A 14,414-nucleotide genomic window follows, 5' to 3' on the forward strand; every position below is an offset into this window, starting at 1 on the left:
CTGATTCTTAGCCTAACAGGAGAAGAAGCAAGTCCCAGAATCTGAAAACTTTTAGGAAAAAAGTGAAAGCAACTGAAAATTTCTTTTCCTTCTTCCCCTTAATTCCTCAGTCGCTCAGAGACTGAAATGTACATAGTTACAGAACAAAGTTTTCATACTGGCATGTCTCTGGATTCCATTTCTGTGTCAATTACCAAATAAACAAACTGGTTCAACACAAGAGTTAATTGGTCAAGTGGATGAAAGAAAAGGAGCTAACGAATATGGTTCCAAGTGCTAAACTGAATAACCTCCCTGTGAGCAAACAGTTCTAAACACTGAAATTACCAGGAAGAATGTTTAATGCTTAACTTTATGTACAAACCAATTAAATTCACAAAATTACAAAAGGCACTACAAGCAACTGACCTTTAGTCAAATCACTGTAGTTGCTACTGTACCTAAAAATTCAAAGCTGTTATTAACTCCTCAATTTCACTGATTATTCTGTCATTTGAGGTTATGGCTTAGTATTAGCCTTTTATTTTAAAAAAAGTTATCATGCAACATTCAAAAGTTATGTTGATTAATTTTAGGACGGTCAACCAACATATGAAACACATCTCCACTCAACTCCAAAGAATTAAAACTAAATATTTACTACAATTTTCATTTGCATTTGGAAACAATCTGAAATTTGGGTCAAAATGCAAGATATGAAAGCTCGGATCATAAAGCTTGAGAGCAATCAAACAAAAGAAAGTTTCAGAATGTTGCTCATTGGAGTAATGGAGGACACATATAAATTATTCAAGATCATAGAATGGATTAGAGAAATATGGTTTACACGTTCCATACAATACGGGTTTCAATAAGGAGTTGCAAATTTGCACATCATGGTCAAAGAGTATCCCAGAAGGACTTGCTCTGAAAGAGATTTCAAGTGAGATAAAATTGTCTCCATTACTGTATCCAACAGGTATGCAATTATGGAGCATCTATGGCAGAGTTCAATTGCACATGCAGTTAGAGTCAACACCAGAGATTCATTCCAGCACAGGAGGAGGATAGTTCAGGCTGTAAACCTCACAGTCTTTTAGAAAATACATGGATGAGCACTTGAAATATCCTAACGTCCAAGTATATGGGCCAAGTGCTGGGACTAGTGAAGATTTAGAGTAGAGTCATTTTTTTGTCAGTGTTGACTCAATGGGCAAAGGCCCTGTTCTGAACTCAATGAGGTGGCCATTTAACTCAAATGGCTTATGGATAATTCCAGTCAGTCCCATAAGCCAAGTTTGTTGTCACCCTGCAAGTTCAATTCCTTTAAGTGCCCGCCCAAATTTTAGTAAAATCTATTCATATCCCCAGCATTCAGTCATTAGGTAATGAGCTCCGGGTCAGACTCACTGCATTAAAAAGAGGTTCTTCCTCGCCTTAAGACCATAAAACATAGGAGCTGAAGTAGGCCACTCATTTCATCAAATCTGCTCTGCCAATCAGATCATGGCTGATTGGATAATTCTCAACTCCACTTTCCTGCCTTTTCCCTACATGTCTCAATTCCTTTCCTGAGAAAAAGTCTGTGTCCCAACCTTGAATACATTACAAATGACACAGCCTCAACAGCCCTCAGATTAACAAAAAATTCTACAGATTCACAACTCTAAGAGAAGAAATTTCTCCTCACTGTCTTGGAAACAAAAAGGATTCTGGATAATCCAAGATGGAAAGTAGAAAAAAAAATGTGGCTGTCAAAGCTGCTTTTTTTGAGGTATTTTCAGAATTGGAGCTAATTTGCTTGAATTCCAAGAACAGTAATTATTATTTCGTAAGCTGTTGCTATGGCAAAAAAGAAATCAAAATAACAGCACTTTAAAAAGGAGGGAGAGAGACAAAGGCAATGACGAAATGGGAAGTGAATCATCCTGAGTAATAAATCCGCACTGCTGTCTGACCGGCAGTAACCTGTACAGCTAACTGCTCCTGTTGTGTGGTTTCAAGTATCTCTGGACATTGGAGTTCGTCCAAGAAAAATTAACAAATGGCAAAATTCACAGCTCACCTTGGAGAAACCTGTGTGGGGCAACTCACAGCAGGAGAGCAGCGAAGTGGTTCGTCTTTAAGTTTTTCAAATAAATTTCAAATTAGATTCCCTACAGTGTGGAAACAGGCCCTTCAGCCCAGCAAGTCCATACCACCCCTTGAAGCATCCCAACCAGACCCATTCCCCTATAACCCACACAACCCTGAACACAATGGGCAATTTACCATGGCCAATCCACCTAGTCTGCAGATCTTTGGACTGTGGGAGGAAACCGGAGCACCCCAAGGAAACCCACACAGACAAGTGGAGAATGTGCAAACTCCGCACAGACAGTTGCCCGAGGCTGGAATTGAACCCAGGTCCCTGGCACTATGAGGCTGCAGTGCTAACCACCGAGCCACCGTGCTGCCAAAATGTAACCTTACTGCTCTTTTTTGTAAATCCACAACAGTGGGTAGAGTGGAGTTGCTTTTTGACTGTATATTGTTATTGACATCTGTCTCTTCATTAAGCTTTTAAAAAAAAATGTAAAAACATAAGGTACTAAGTTAAACTGATGCAGTGTTTTTAGGGCAGTAAGACTGTGCTCTTTTCTGGGTACATTGATTGTCAAGATATAAAGATAGCCTTTGGTAGAACGATGAGCTCTTTGTGATGGAGTGGGAAATGAGAAAGAGTTTCCATGTTACTGATGATTATGTCTGCACAAGTGTACTGGTTGTGAATCTGAGACAATGGGAACTGCAGATGCTGGAGAATCCAAAAGGTGGATAACAAAAGTGTGGAGCTGGATGAACACAGCAGGCCAAGCAGCAACTCAGGAGCACAAAAGCTGGCGTTTCGGGCCTAGACCCTTCATCAGAAAAGGGGGATGGGGAGAGGGTTCAGAAATAAATAGGGAGAGAAGGGGAGGCAGACTAAAGATGGATAGAGGAGAAGATAGGTGGAGAGGAGGGGAGGGGATAGGTCAGTCCACGGAGGACGGACAGGTCAAGGAGGCGGGACGAGGTTGGTAGGTGGGAAATGGAGGTGCGGCTTGAGGTGGAAGGAGGGGATAGGTGAGAGGAAGAACAGGTTAGGGAGGCGGGGATGAGCTGGGTTCCCTAATTTCCCACATCCATCATGCCCATGATGGACATGTCGGCTAAGGAATGGGAGGGGGAGTTAAAATGGTTCGCGACTAGGAGGTGCAGTTGTTTATTGCGAACCGAGCGGAGGCATCTGCAAAGCAGTCCCCAAGCCTCCGCTTGGTTTCCCCAATGTAGAGGAAGCCACACTGGGTACAGTGGATACAGTATACTACATTGGCAGATGTGCAGGTGAACATCTGCTTAATAAGGAAAGTCATCTTGGGGCCTGGGATGGGGGTGTGGGGGGAGGTGTGGGGGCAAGTGTAGCATTTCCTGCGGTTGCAGGGGAAGGTGCCGGGTGTGGTGGGGTTGGAGGGCAATGTGGAGCGGACAAGGGAGTCAGAGAGAGAGTGGTCTCTCCGGAAAGCAGACAAGGGTGGGGATGGAAAAATGTCTTGGGTGGTGGGGTCGGATTGTAGATGGCGGAAGTGTCAGAGGATGATGCGTTATATCCAGAGGTTGATGGGGTGGTATGTGACGATGAGGGGGATTCTCTTAGGGCGGTTATTGCAGGGGCGGGGTATGAGGGACGTGTTGCAGGAAATGCGGGAGACACGGTCAAGGGCGTTCTTGACTACTGCGGTGGCGGTGGGGGGGGGGCGGGGCGGTGGGGGTTGCGGTCCTTGAAGAATGCGGCCATCTGGGATGTGCAGGAGTGGAATGCCTCATCCTGGGAGCAGCTGCGGCAGAGGCGAAGGAATTGGGAATAGGGGATGGAATTTTTGCAGGGGGATAGGTGGAGGTGCATTCTAGGTAGCTGTGGGAGTCGGTGGGCTTGAAGTGAACATCAGTTTCTAGCCAGTTGCCTGAGATGGAGACAGAGGTCCAGGAAGGTGTTGGAGGGATGTGTTGGAGATGGCCCAGGTGAACTTGAGGTTGGGGTGTAAGAGGGACTGTTCCACGTAACCTACAAAGAGGCAGGCATAGCTTGGGCCCACGCGGGTACCCATGGCCACCCCCTTTGTCTGTCGGAAGTGGGAGGAATCGAAAAAGAGAAGTGGTTGAGGGTGAGGACGAGTTTGGCTAGGTGGATGAGGGTGTTGGTGGCTGGGGACTGGTAGGGCCTTTGGGACAGGAAGAAGCGGAGGGTCTTAAGGCCAGCTGCATGAGGAATGCAGGTGTATAGGGACTGGAAGTCCATGGTGAAAATGAGGTGTTGAGGGCCAAGGAATTGGAAGTTCTGGAGGAGGTGGAGGGTGTGCATGGTGTCACAGACATAGGTGGAGAGTTCCTGGGCCAAGAGGGAGAAAATGCCTGCCTCTTTGTAGGTTACGTGGAACAGTTCCTCTTCCGCACCTACACTGACCCCAAACCCCACCTCTTCCTCCGGTACATTGATGACTGTATCGGCACTGCCTCTTGCTCCCTAGAGGAGCTTGAACAGTTCACCCACTTCACCAACACCTTCCATCCCAACCTCAAGTTCACCTGGGCCATCTCCAACACATCCCTCACCTTCCTGGACCTCTGTCTCCATCTCAGGCAACCGGCTAGAAACTGATGTCCACTCCAAGCCCACTGACTCCCACAGCTACCTAGAATACACCTCCTCTCACCCAGGCAGGGCAGGTGACTGAGGGGTTAGTGGGAGAGCACTTCAGGGCCAGTGGCCAAAATTCTATTATTTTTAAAATAGTGATGGAAAAAGGATAGACTGGATCTAAAAGTTAAAGTTCTGAATTGGAGGAAGGGCAATTTTGACAGTATATGAGGCAAAAACTTCCAAAAGTTGATTGCGTGCGGAAATTCACAGGTAAAGAGATGGCTGGAAAATGGGAAGTTTTCAAAAATAAGATAACTAGAGTCCAGACACAGCATGTTCCTGTTAGGGTGAAGGGCAAGGCTGATAGGTGTAGGGAATGCTGGATGACGAGAGAAATTGAAGCTTTGGTCAAGACTATGAAGGAAGCATATGTCTGGTATCGACAGCAGGGATTGAGTGAATCTCTTGAAGAGAATAAAGGCAATAGCAGTAAACTTCAGAGGGAAAACAGGAGGGCAAAAAGGGTACACAAGGTAGCTTTGGCAAATAGAGTTAAGGAGAATCCAAAGGGATTCTACAACACATTAAAGATAAAAGGATAACTGGGGAAGAGAGAATAGAGCCCTTTGAAATTCAGCAAGGCCACCTATGTGTGGAACTGCAGGAGATGGGCGAGATTCTAAATGAGTATTTTGCATCAATGTCTACTGTGGAGAAGGATATCAAGGATAGGTAGTGGTTGGAAAAATAAATAGCAACATCTTGAAAAATGTCCACTTTAGAGGAGTTGGTACCAGATGTCTTAAACCGCATAAACATGGATAAATCCCTGGGACCTGATCAGGTGTACCCGACAACTTTGTGGGAAGCTAGGGAAGTGATTGCTGGGCCCCTTGCTGAGATATTTGCATCATCGGTACCCACAGGTGAGGTACCAGAAGACTGGAAGTTGGTTAACAGTGCCACCTTTCTTAAACAGTGGCAAAGAAAAGCCAGGGAACTACAGACCAGTGAACCTTACATTGGTGGTGGGCAAGTTGTTGGAGGAAATCCTGAGGGACAGGATTTACATATATTTGTAAAAGCAAGGAATCATTAGGGATAGTCAACATGGCTTTGTGCATGAGAAATAGTGTTTCACTAACTTGATTGAGGTTTTTGAAGAAGTAACAAAGAAGATTGATGAGGGCAGAGTACTAGACATGATCTATATGGACTTCAGTAAGGTGTTTGACAAGGTCCCTTACGGTGGACTGTTTACCAATGTTAGATCATACAGAATACAGGGAGAACTAGCCATTTGGATACAGAATGGGCTCAAAGATAGAAGACAAAGGGCGTTGGTGGTGGAGGGTTGCTTTTCAAAATGGAGGTCTGTTCCCAGCAGTGTGCCACAGGATTGGTGCTGGGTCCACTGCTTTTTATCATTTATAGAAATGAACTGCATGTGCACATAGGAGATATGTTTAAGTTTGCAGTTGACACCAAAATTGGAGGTGAAGGTATGGTGGACAGCAAAGAAGGTTACCTCAGAGTACAATGGAATCATGATCAGATGAGCCAATGGGCTGAGTGGCAAATGGACGTTAATTTAGATAAATGTGAGGTGCTGCATTTTGGAAAGGCAAATCAGGAAAGAACTTATACACTTAATGTTAAGGTCCTGGGGAGTGCTGCTGAACAAGAGACCGAATTTGTAGTTCCTTGAAAGTGGAATTGTGGGTAGATAGGAAGTGAAGAAGGCATTCGGTATGCTTGCCTTTAATGGTCTGTGCGTTGAGTGTCAGAGTTAGGAGGTCACGTTAGCAGCTGTATAGGACATTGGTTAGGCCTTTTGTATAATTGCATGCAATTCTGGTCTCTCTGCTAATGGGGAGAATGTTGTGAAACTTGAAAGAGTTCAGAAAAGATTTACATGAATGTTGCCAGGGTTGTAGGGTTTGAGCTTTAGGGAGAGGCTGAATAGGCTTGGGCTATTTTCCCTGGAGCATCGGAGGCGAAGGGGCGACTTTATAGAAGTTGATAAAATTATGAGGAGCATTGATAAGTTGAGTAACCAAGGGTGGGGTGGGGTGGGGTGGGGTGGGGGCGGGGTTCAAAACCCAAGGGCATAGATTTAAGGCGAGAGGGGAAAGATGAAAAAAATGGACCTAAGGGGCAACATTTTCTACACAGAGGGTGGTGCATGTCTGAAACAAACTGCCAGAGGAAGTACCAGCCTCCATCACATTTGGATGGGTATTAAAAGTAGAGTGTTTAAAAGGGATATAGGCCAAATGCAGGCAAATGGGACTAGATTAATTTAGGATAGCTGGTCAGCATGGACAAGTTAGATCAAAGGGTCCATTTCTGTGCTATAAAATTCTATGACTTCAAAACTCTAGACGATGCACTCTGGTCCTAGAATCACCCACAGTAGAAACAATCCTTTTGTATCTACCCTGTTATGTCCTTTAAGAATCTTGTATGTTTCAATAAAATGTTGCCTCTCATTCTTCTGCATTACAATGAGTAGAGGCTTCATCCACTCAAATGCTCTTCAAAAGACAACCCCTCCAGGGCTTCAGTAGCACAGTGGTAAAATCCCTATCACCGAGTCAGGAAGCCTGGTTTCAAAAGTCATCTGCTCCACAGCTGTACATTAACATCTCTGAAGAGTTTGATTATGAAATATCCAAGGAAAGCCCCTTCATAGCTGGTATCAACTTAAACGAACCTTCTTTGGATTGGCTCCAACACCAGCATGTACCTTTCCTTAGATAAGGGATCCAGTTAGGTTTACAATATTGCAGCTGTGGTCTGACTAGCACCTTGTACAGTTTTAGCAAAACCTCATGCTTTTATATTCCATCCACTTGAAATAAAAGGCCAGCATTCAACTTACCCTCCCTATTACTCATTGAACTCAGATGCAAGGTTTTTCTGAATCATATAAAAGAACTTGTAAGAGCTTCTGCTCTTTAGCTGTCTGCTTTCTATTTAAATAAAATAATACCCAGCTCATTTTATACTTCCTGTCAGTTACTCAATGTCCCCCTCCCAACACCATATACTCAGCCCGAAACCTTAATTCTGTCAAGTCCTTGGACCATCAGCTGATCGGAATAGCTTTTATTGGTCTAGTTTATCTAAATCAATTCAGAATCCTGTAGAACTCATTCAGATGTCATCATAATATTCTTTGCTTGAAGGAGAATTACACCGACCTAACTAACTGTCTAGCTAAAATCCTTCATCACTGTGACTATTCAGATAAACCTCCAAAAAGAATGCCTAACCCCTAAAGAATGCACAGATCCTTCTTAAAAATCACTACATTTTGCCATGTTTTAGTCATGTCCTAACCACAGCCTTAAGGGGTTCAGTGTAGTTTCCCTGCTTTGTACTTTGTATAATTCTCCTATTTAAAAAATTTACATACATGTCCCTCTGTCCCTACTCCTTTGAACTATGCTGTTGTTAAGTCTGCACTGAAATGTGTTAGTTTGAACATTAAAATATTTACTCCCACTTGTCTGCAAATTCTGCTTCCTTATGGTGCTGCTATAAACAGCTTTGTATCTCTGTTTTTGAGCAAATACCAACATTTTGATTTTTAAAACTTTTATTTTAAAATTTAGTGTTCATGGCTAGGCTCGCATTTATTGCTCATTCCTAATTGCCCTTGAGAAAGTGGTGGTGAGCTTCTTCTTGAAGAAAGCAGCCCATGGAGTGTGTTGTTTTTTGACAGGGTGATAGTGATAGGTACGCCAAATGGTGTTGGGAAATCCCAGGAATCTGATTTAAACAGTTAAATTACAATGATGCACTTCCAAGTCAGAACAGTGTATGGCATGGTTTGGAACATGGTCATTCTCATCGTCTGCATTTTTCTTTCTAGGTGGAAGCTGGCTATTGTTTGGAAGACTTTGTTGAAAGAATCTTGCCAAGTTGCTGCTGTGCATATTGTGGATGGGACACACTGCTGTCACAATGCATCAGAAGTGGAGGATATTCCAATCAAGCAGGCCACTTGTCCTGGAGGTGTCAAGCTTCTTGAATGTCATTGGAAAGGCATTCTTCCAACCAAGTGAAAAACATTTCACTTCCCTCCTGATTTCTGCCTAATAGTTGGTAGGTATGCACAGGGAGTCAGGAGAAGAGCCACAGAATCCCCAATTTCATCATCATGGCTGGTCCAGTTCAGATTCTGATCAATGGTAATCCACAGAATGTTAACAGTAGGAGACTCAGTAATGGCACTGCCATTAAATGTCAAGAAGAGATGGGTAGATTCCTTTTTGTTGGAGATGACCATTGCAAAAGTTGCTCAACACTTATCAGCTCAAACCTGCAAATTGTTAAGGTCTTGCTACCTGTGGACATGGTCTGCTTAGTTACAAGATGAGAATGGCACTGAATGGTGCAAATAAATACACTCCCCGTTTCATCCAAGCTAACACTGTTCCTCTTGTTCTATCAGTCTCCATTTTGTTAACTAGCATTTTATGTAGGACTCTCTCATTCTTAAAATCTAATGAGTCAAACCCTTGTCATTCAAAGTAGAAAATCAGGATCGAGTTTTCATCCTTGTCACATGATGCACTGTGCCCAGTTATACTAACTGGAGACATCTATTGGAAATTAGCTGTCTCATGCACAAATTAAGTATTAAAAGCTTGGATTTCAGCAGTTCAACCCACATAAGAGGAGGATTTATGAATAAGCCTATCAATGTGCCTACATCTGGGACAGAAGATCGATGTCCAAGTCCCACTTGCTCGAGACATGCAACATGTTGGAACAGATCACTTAAAAGTATCTTGGGGTTCCTGTAGCACAGCGGTAGCATCCTTACTTTTGAACTAGGAGGGCTGGGTTAAAATCCTACCTGCTCCAGAGGTGTGTAACGACATCAGAATAAGTTGATTAGAAAACAAAAAAAAGTACTATAACATTTATAACGATTCTGCCATTTGAAGAGAACTAGAAACAGGATTAACTCAACTGACATGTTTTCTTATTTTAAGAAGGGTAAGGTTTATTAAACTCCATGCAGCTTCAGTTGTCAAATTGTTGCTTTTCTCAAGTTGGCGTCTATATGCTAATAAGACATAGTGGCCACAGCTAGACCATAAGGCACAGGAGCAGAAGGGGGACACAGTAAGTCTGTTCTTACCATTCAACTAAATCATGGCTGATTTATCCTTGTCTTCACTTTCCTGCCTCTGCCCCCAATAACCCTTCATTCCTTACCAAGTAAGGAATCTGTCTGCCTCAGCCTTGACTATATATTGAATAACCTAGTCCCAGCAGCCCTGTGCTGTAAACAATTCCAGACTCACAACCAGGAAACTGATTTTTAAAGAGGCACGAAGGACAATGTTTCTTTTTTCAAAAAAAAAAGAGGGCAATTTGTTTGTGGAATGATTTTCCTCAAGAAGTGATGGATGTGGGCACAATTACAACGTTTAAAAGACATTTGAATAAGTACATGAACAGGAAAGGCTGGGAGGGATATGTAGGCCAGGAGCAGGCAGGTGGGAGTAGTTAAGTTTAGGATTACGTTCGACATAAACTGGTTGGATCGAAGAGTCATACAGTGCGGAAACAGACTAAGAAATTCCTCATGTCAATTTTAAATGTGCAACCCCTTATTCTGAGATTATACCACCGATCCTAGACCCTCCCAAAATAGGGCAACAGCTTTTTCTGCATTACCCTGTCAAACTAAGAACCTTGTGTGTTTCAAATGGTTGCCTCTCATTCTTCTATATCCCAATGAGTTCACAGAAATCTCAACACAACGCTGTTGATCGTATTTAAAGCACAAAACCTAAAAAAGGACTAACATGTCGGGAAGCACTCAAATTCCATCCTTTGTAATATTTAAGATTTAAGAAAATTAGGCAGATACAAGTTCCTACCAAGATGTTGCCATTTTTTAAACTCAATATTTAAATACTTCAATTTTCCCATACATTGTGGGAAAGAATCATGTTAAAATTTGAACCTTTAAAAATATCCTCAATAAAGAACAAAATTTATTGGCTGCTTTGCTCAAGAACCATTTCGAATTCTTACGTAACTGCGTTTTAAAATCATGAACTATAATCAAACAAGCATGCACTTTTCACGAATTCATAAAATTTTTCCCCTCACATATTCCACCAAGCATTGTAAATTCTCTCAGTGATCGAATATAAAGAACAGGATAGAATATCCTTGCACACCAAGTTGGTACATTACTTCTCCAGGGCAGTGACTAAATGCTTAGGAAAAGGTAAAGAATTTGGAGAGAGGAAAGGGTGGCAGACAGCCAAGTAACAACCAGGAAGTGGAGAGGGAGGGCGAGAGAGAAGAAAATTTGGCGATTTCAGGAACAAAATTCAAACTACAATACTCAAATTGCAGAAAGTAGCAAAACGTTTAAAAAAAACTTGTCAGCTTCATGTCAATTCGAACGGCTGAGTTTATCAATATGTCAGTGAGGGTACTGAAGCTCGTACTAAAGATTTTCTGTTCATTTTAAAGAATATCTACTTGAAATCAACCCTGACGCTTACTTTAAAAGTGAGGTACTAAAGTCCTCCAACATCCTCTCACATTATGTAAAAGTTAGAACAGCGTAATGGCAAAGATTCCGATTTTTTTTACAGCTGAAAAAGACATGGACGGAAAGAAAGTTACTTAGTGACAGAGAGAGAAAGAGAAACAAAAACAAAATGACCGAGCTCAAAGCAGAAAGTAAACTTGAAAGACAAAAGCTACTTGCAGCTTACCTCAACATCCTTATGCCTCTAATCGAGGATTTTCATATGAAGCAAAACGTTTCCAACAAGTAACACAAAAACGAACCGTAAAAACTATGTTCGCGCAGCAATAAATCTTCGACGCATGTCTTTACAGGTACGGCAACAATATCTGTGTCAGCAAACTGGAGCCTCTCGAGTGCAGGGAAGGGGAGGTTCCTGACTCAACTCGAACACATTCTCAACATTTTCCGGAAGAAACAAAACTCATGTGTATTCTAATCTCACTGAAGTCAGATACTTTTATTTATTACCAAATACTCTCACCCATATATCTTAATAAAGCCAAGACCAGCTAATGGTAAGATTCTTAGTAGTGTAGATGAGCAGAAAGATCTCAGTGTCCATGTACACAGATCCTTGAAAGTTGCCACCCAGGTTGACAGGGCTGTTAAGAAGGCATACTGTGTTTTAGCTTTTATTAATAGAGGGATCAAGTTCCGGAACCAGGAGGTTATGGTGAAGCTGTACAAAACTCCGGTGCGGCTGCACTTGGAGTATTGTGTACAGTTCTGGTCACCGCATTATAGGAAGGATGTGGAAGCTTTGGAAAGGGTGCAGAGGAGATTTACTAGGATGTTGTCTGGTATGGAGGGAAGGTCTTACGAGGAAAGGCTGAGGGACTTGAGGCTGTTTTCATTAGAGAGAAGAAGGTTGAGAGGTGACTTAATTGAAACATATAAAATAATCAGAGGGTTAGATAGGGTGGATAGGGAGACCCTTTTTCCTAGGATGGTGACGGCAAGCACGAGGGGGCATAGCTTTAAATTGAGGGGTGAAAGATATAGGACAGATGTCAGAGGTAGTTTCTTTACTCAGAGTAGTAAGGGACTGGAACGCTTTGCCTGCAACGGTAGTAGATTTGCCAACTTTAGGTACATTTAAGTCGTCATTGGATAAACATATGGACGTTCATGGAATAGTGTAGGTTAGATGGGCTTGAGATCGGTATGACAGGTCGGCACAACATTGAGGGCTGAAGGGCCTGTACTGTGCTGTAATGTTCTATGTATGTTCTATTCCAGCACCAATTCTTCTTTCGTCCTATACATGATATCAAGTTCATATTTACCATCAGTGTTTTTTTATTAGTTTTCATTTCTCCGCTTGCTAGATCAAAAATCACACTACACCAGGTTATAGTCCAACGGGTTTATTTGAAGATACAGGCTTTGAGTCTCGCTCCTTCAGTTGCAGAAGGAGCAAGACTCTGAAAGATTGTGTCTTCAAATGAATCAGTCGGACTGTAACCTGGTGTCACACGATTTTTAACCTAATCCACCCCAGTTCAACACCGTCGCCTCCACATCACTTTCCTAGATACCCAAGATTTGCAGGACTTTTCTCACTATCTTCAGGTACTATCATTCAGATTTCATTTTGAGATTGCTCATCTTTGACCTCTACTGCAGATTTGTTTCTGTTACTATCCTTATCCATTTAATTAAAAACTTTGTGCATTCCTTTCAGGATTTGGGCAGGGACCCCCATATATCATACAGGGTAGGCCCTAACTTGCTTGCCATTTCCATTCACATCAACTATCATTTGAAGTTTGGTTTAGAAGCAAACTGCCCTTCCTGCTGCTAAACTTTTCTGCATGAGCTTGGGATTGCTCTTGCTACACACTTGACTTGCTACTTTCAGTTCTGAGGAAGAGTCACCGGACCTGAAATGTTGACTCTGATTTCTCTCCACAGATGCTGCCAGACCTGCTGAGCTTTTCCTGCAATTTCTGTTTGTTTTTCCCTGATTTACAGCATCCGCACTTTCAGTTTTGACTTGCTACACTGTCTGGTTACTGTTTAAAATTTCATGTGAGAGTCCCAAATAGATTAATCTAATTGTAGTTACTTCTTTTTGCTCAGCATGGTGAAAAAAATTTGACTTAGAAAGATAATGCACTGTATTTTAGCCTAATTTTCTTTATTGTTGTATTAACAACTGGAGGCTAAATTCAGATGCTAATTTTGGATCTCTTCAATTATTCTGCACCATTTAGTTTAATTATTTGGAAATAGTAAAAGAGCACGGAGCTCATCTAGGACATTTTTGTTATTTTTTTTTCTATTCAAAAGTGATATGACTTTTCTTGATTTTTGCCTAATCAAAATTATGGTGTTTTTCTGACATAACATGGAAAGATATTCTTTTCCAAACTTAGAAATGACGTAGGGATGGCCAATAAATGCTGGTCTTGCTACTTTTCACGTGAGGAAATCAATCCTTTTGTCATATTCTGCTCATTGTTTATTTACTTTCTAATTTTGTCCTTTAATGGCACTGATTCCGAGTATTCTGCATTCCCAGTTTGAAGACTTGACTTGGTGTTCTATAAACTCACATTACAACCCTCTCTAAGTTGTTATCTCAACATGCAGAATGATGGCATGGTACATTTCTTCTTCCATTGATTGTAACAGCTTTTGAATTTAAAAAACATATGTTTTCCAAATCATTGTAAGCTCATCTATTTATGTTCAGATGGTAAAGAACTAGCCAGACAGAATTTCTTCAGATGGGTGGCACGGTGGCTCAGTGGTTAGCACTGCAGCCTCGCGGGGCCAGGGACCCAGGTTCGGTTCCGGCCTTGGGTAGCTGTCTGTGCGGGGTTTGCACATTCTCCCTGTGTCTGCTTGGGTTTCCTCCGGGTGCTCCAGTTTCCTCCCACAGTCCAAAGATGTGCAGGCTGGGTGGATCGGCCGTGCTCAGTTGCCCGTAGTGTTCGGGGGTGTGTGGGTTATAGGGGGTTGGGTCTGAGTGGGATGCTCCAAGGGGAGGTGTGGACTTGTTGGGCCGAAGGGCCTGTTTCCACACTGGAGGGAATCTCATCTAATCTAAACAAATCCTACTTCCGTCCAGGTACGAGAATTTCACGTGATAACAAACACTCAAATACAAATATTAGCATTGATCTTATGCAGTTTTTTTTAAAAAAGACAAACACAAATTGCTGTAGAAACTCAGCAGGTTTGGCAGTAGAG

At 42.3% G+C, this 14,414-nt stretch overlaps 1 protein-coding gene across 2 annotated transcripts in view; it reads right to left on the reverse strand.

Moving 5' to 3' along the window:
- The window catches only part of LOC125457310 (E3 ubiquitin ligase TRAF3IP2-like), a 67,805-nt gene extending 56,243 nt beyond the window's left edge, over positions 1-11,562 (reverse strand). Inside the window, exon 1 of one of the 2 annotated variants that reach the window (XM_048541363.2) lies at positions 11,401-11,562. In XM_048541363.2, coding sequence (XP_048397320.1) covers positions 11,401-11,408 — 8 coding nt within the window. In that variant the 5' untranslated portion in view covers positions 11,409-11,562. Of the gene's footprint in view, positions 1-11,184; positions 11,283-11,400 lie in introns of those variants that run through there. The other variant, XM_048541362.2, reaches the window with a different exon arrangement.
- Positions 11,563-14,414: the final 2,852 nt, after the last annotated feature.

This window comes from Stegostoma tigrinum, chromosome 12 (assembly GCF_030684315.1).
Source record: "Stegostoma tigrinum isolate sSteTig4 chromosome 12, sSteTig4.hap1, whole genome shotgun sequence".
NCBI classification, from domain to species: Eukaryota; Metazoa; Chordata; class Chondrichthyes; order Orectolobiformes; family Stegostomatidae; genus Stegostoma; species Stegostoma tigrinum.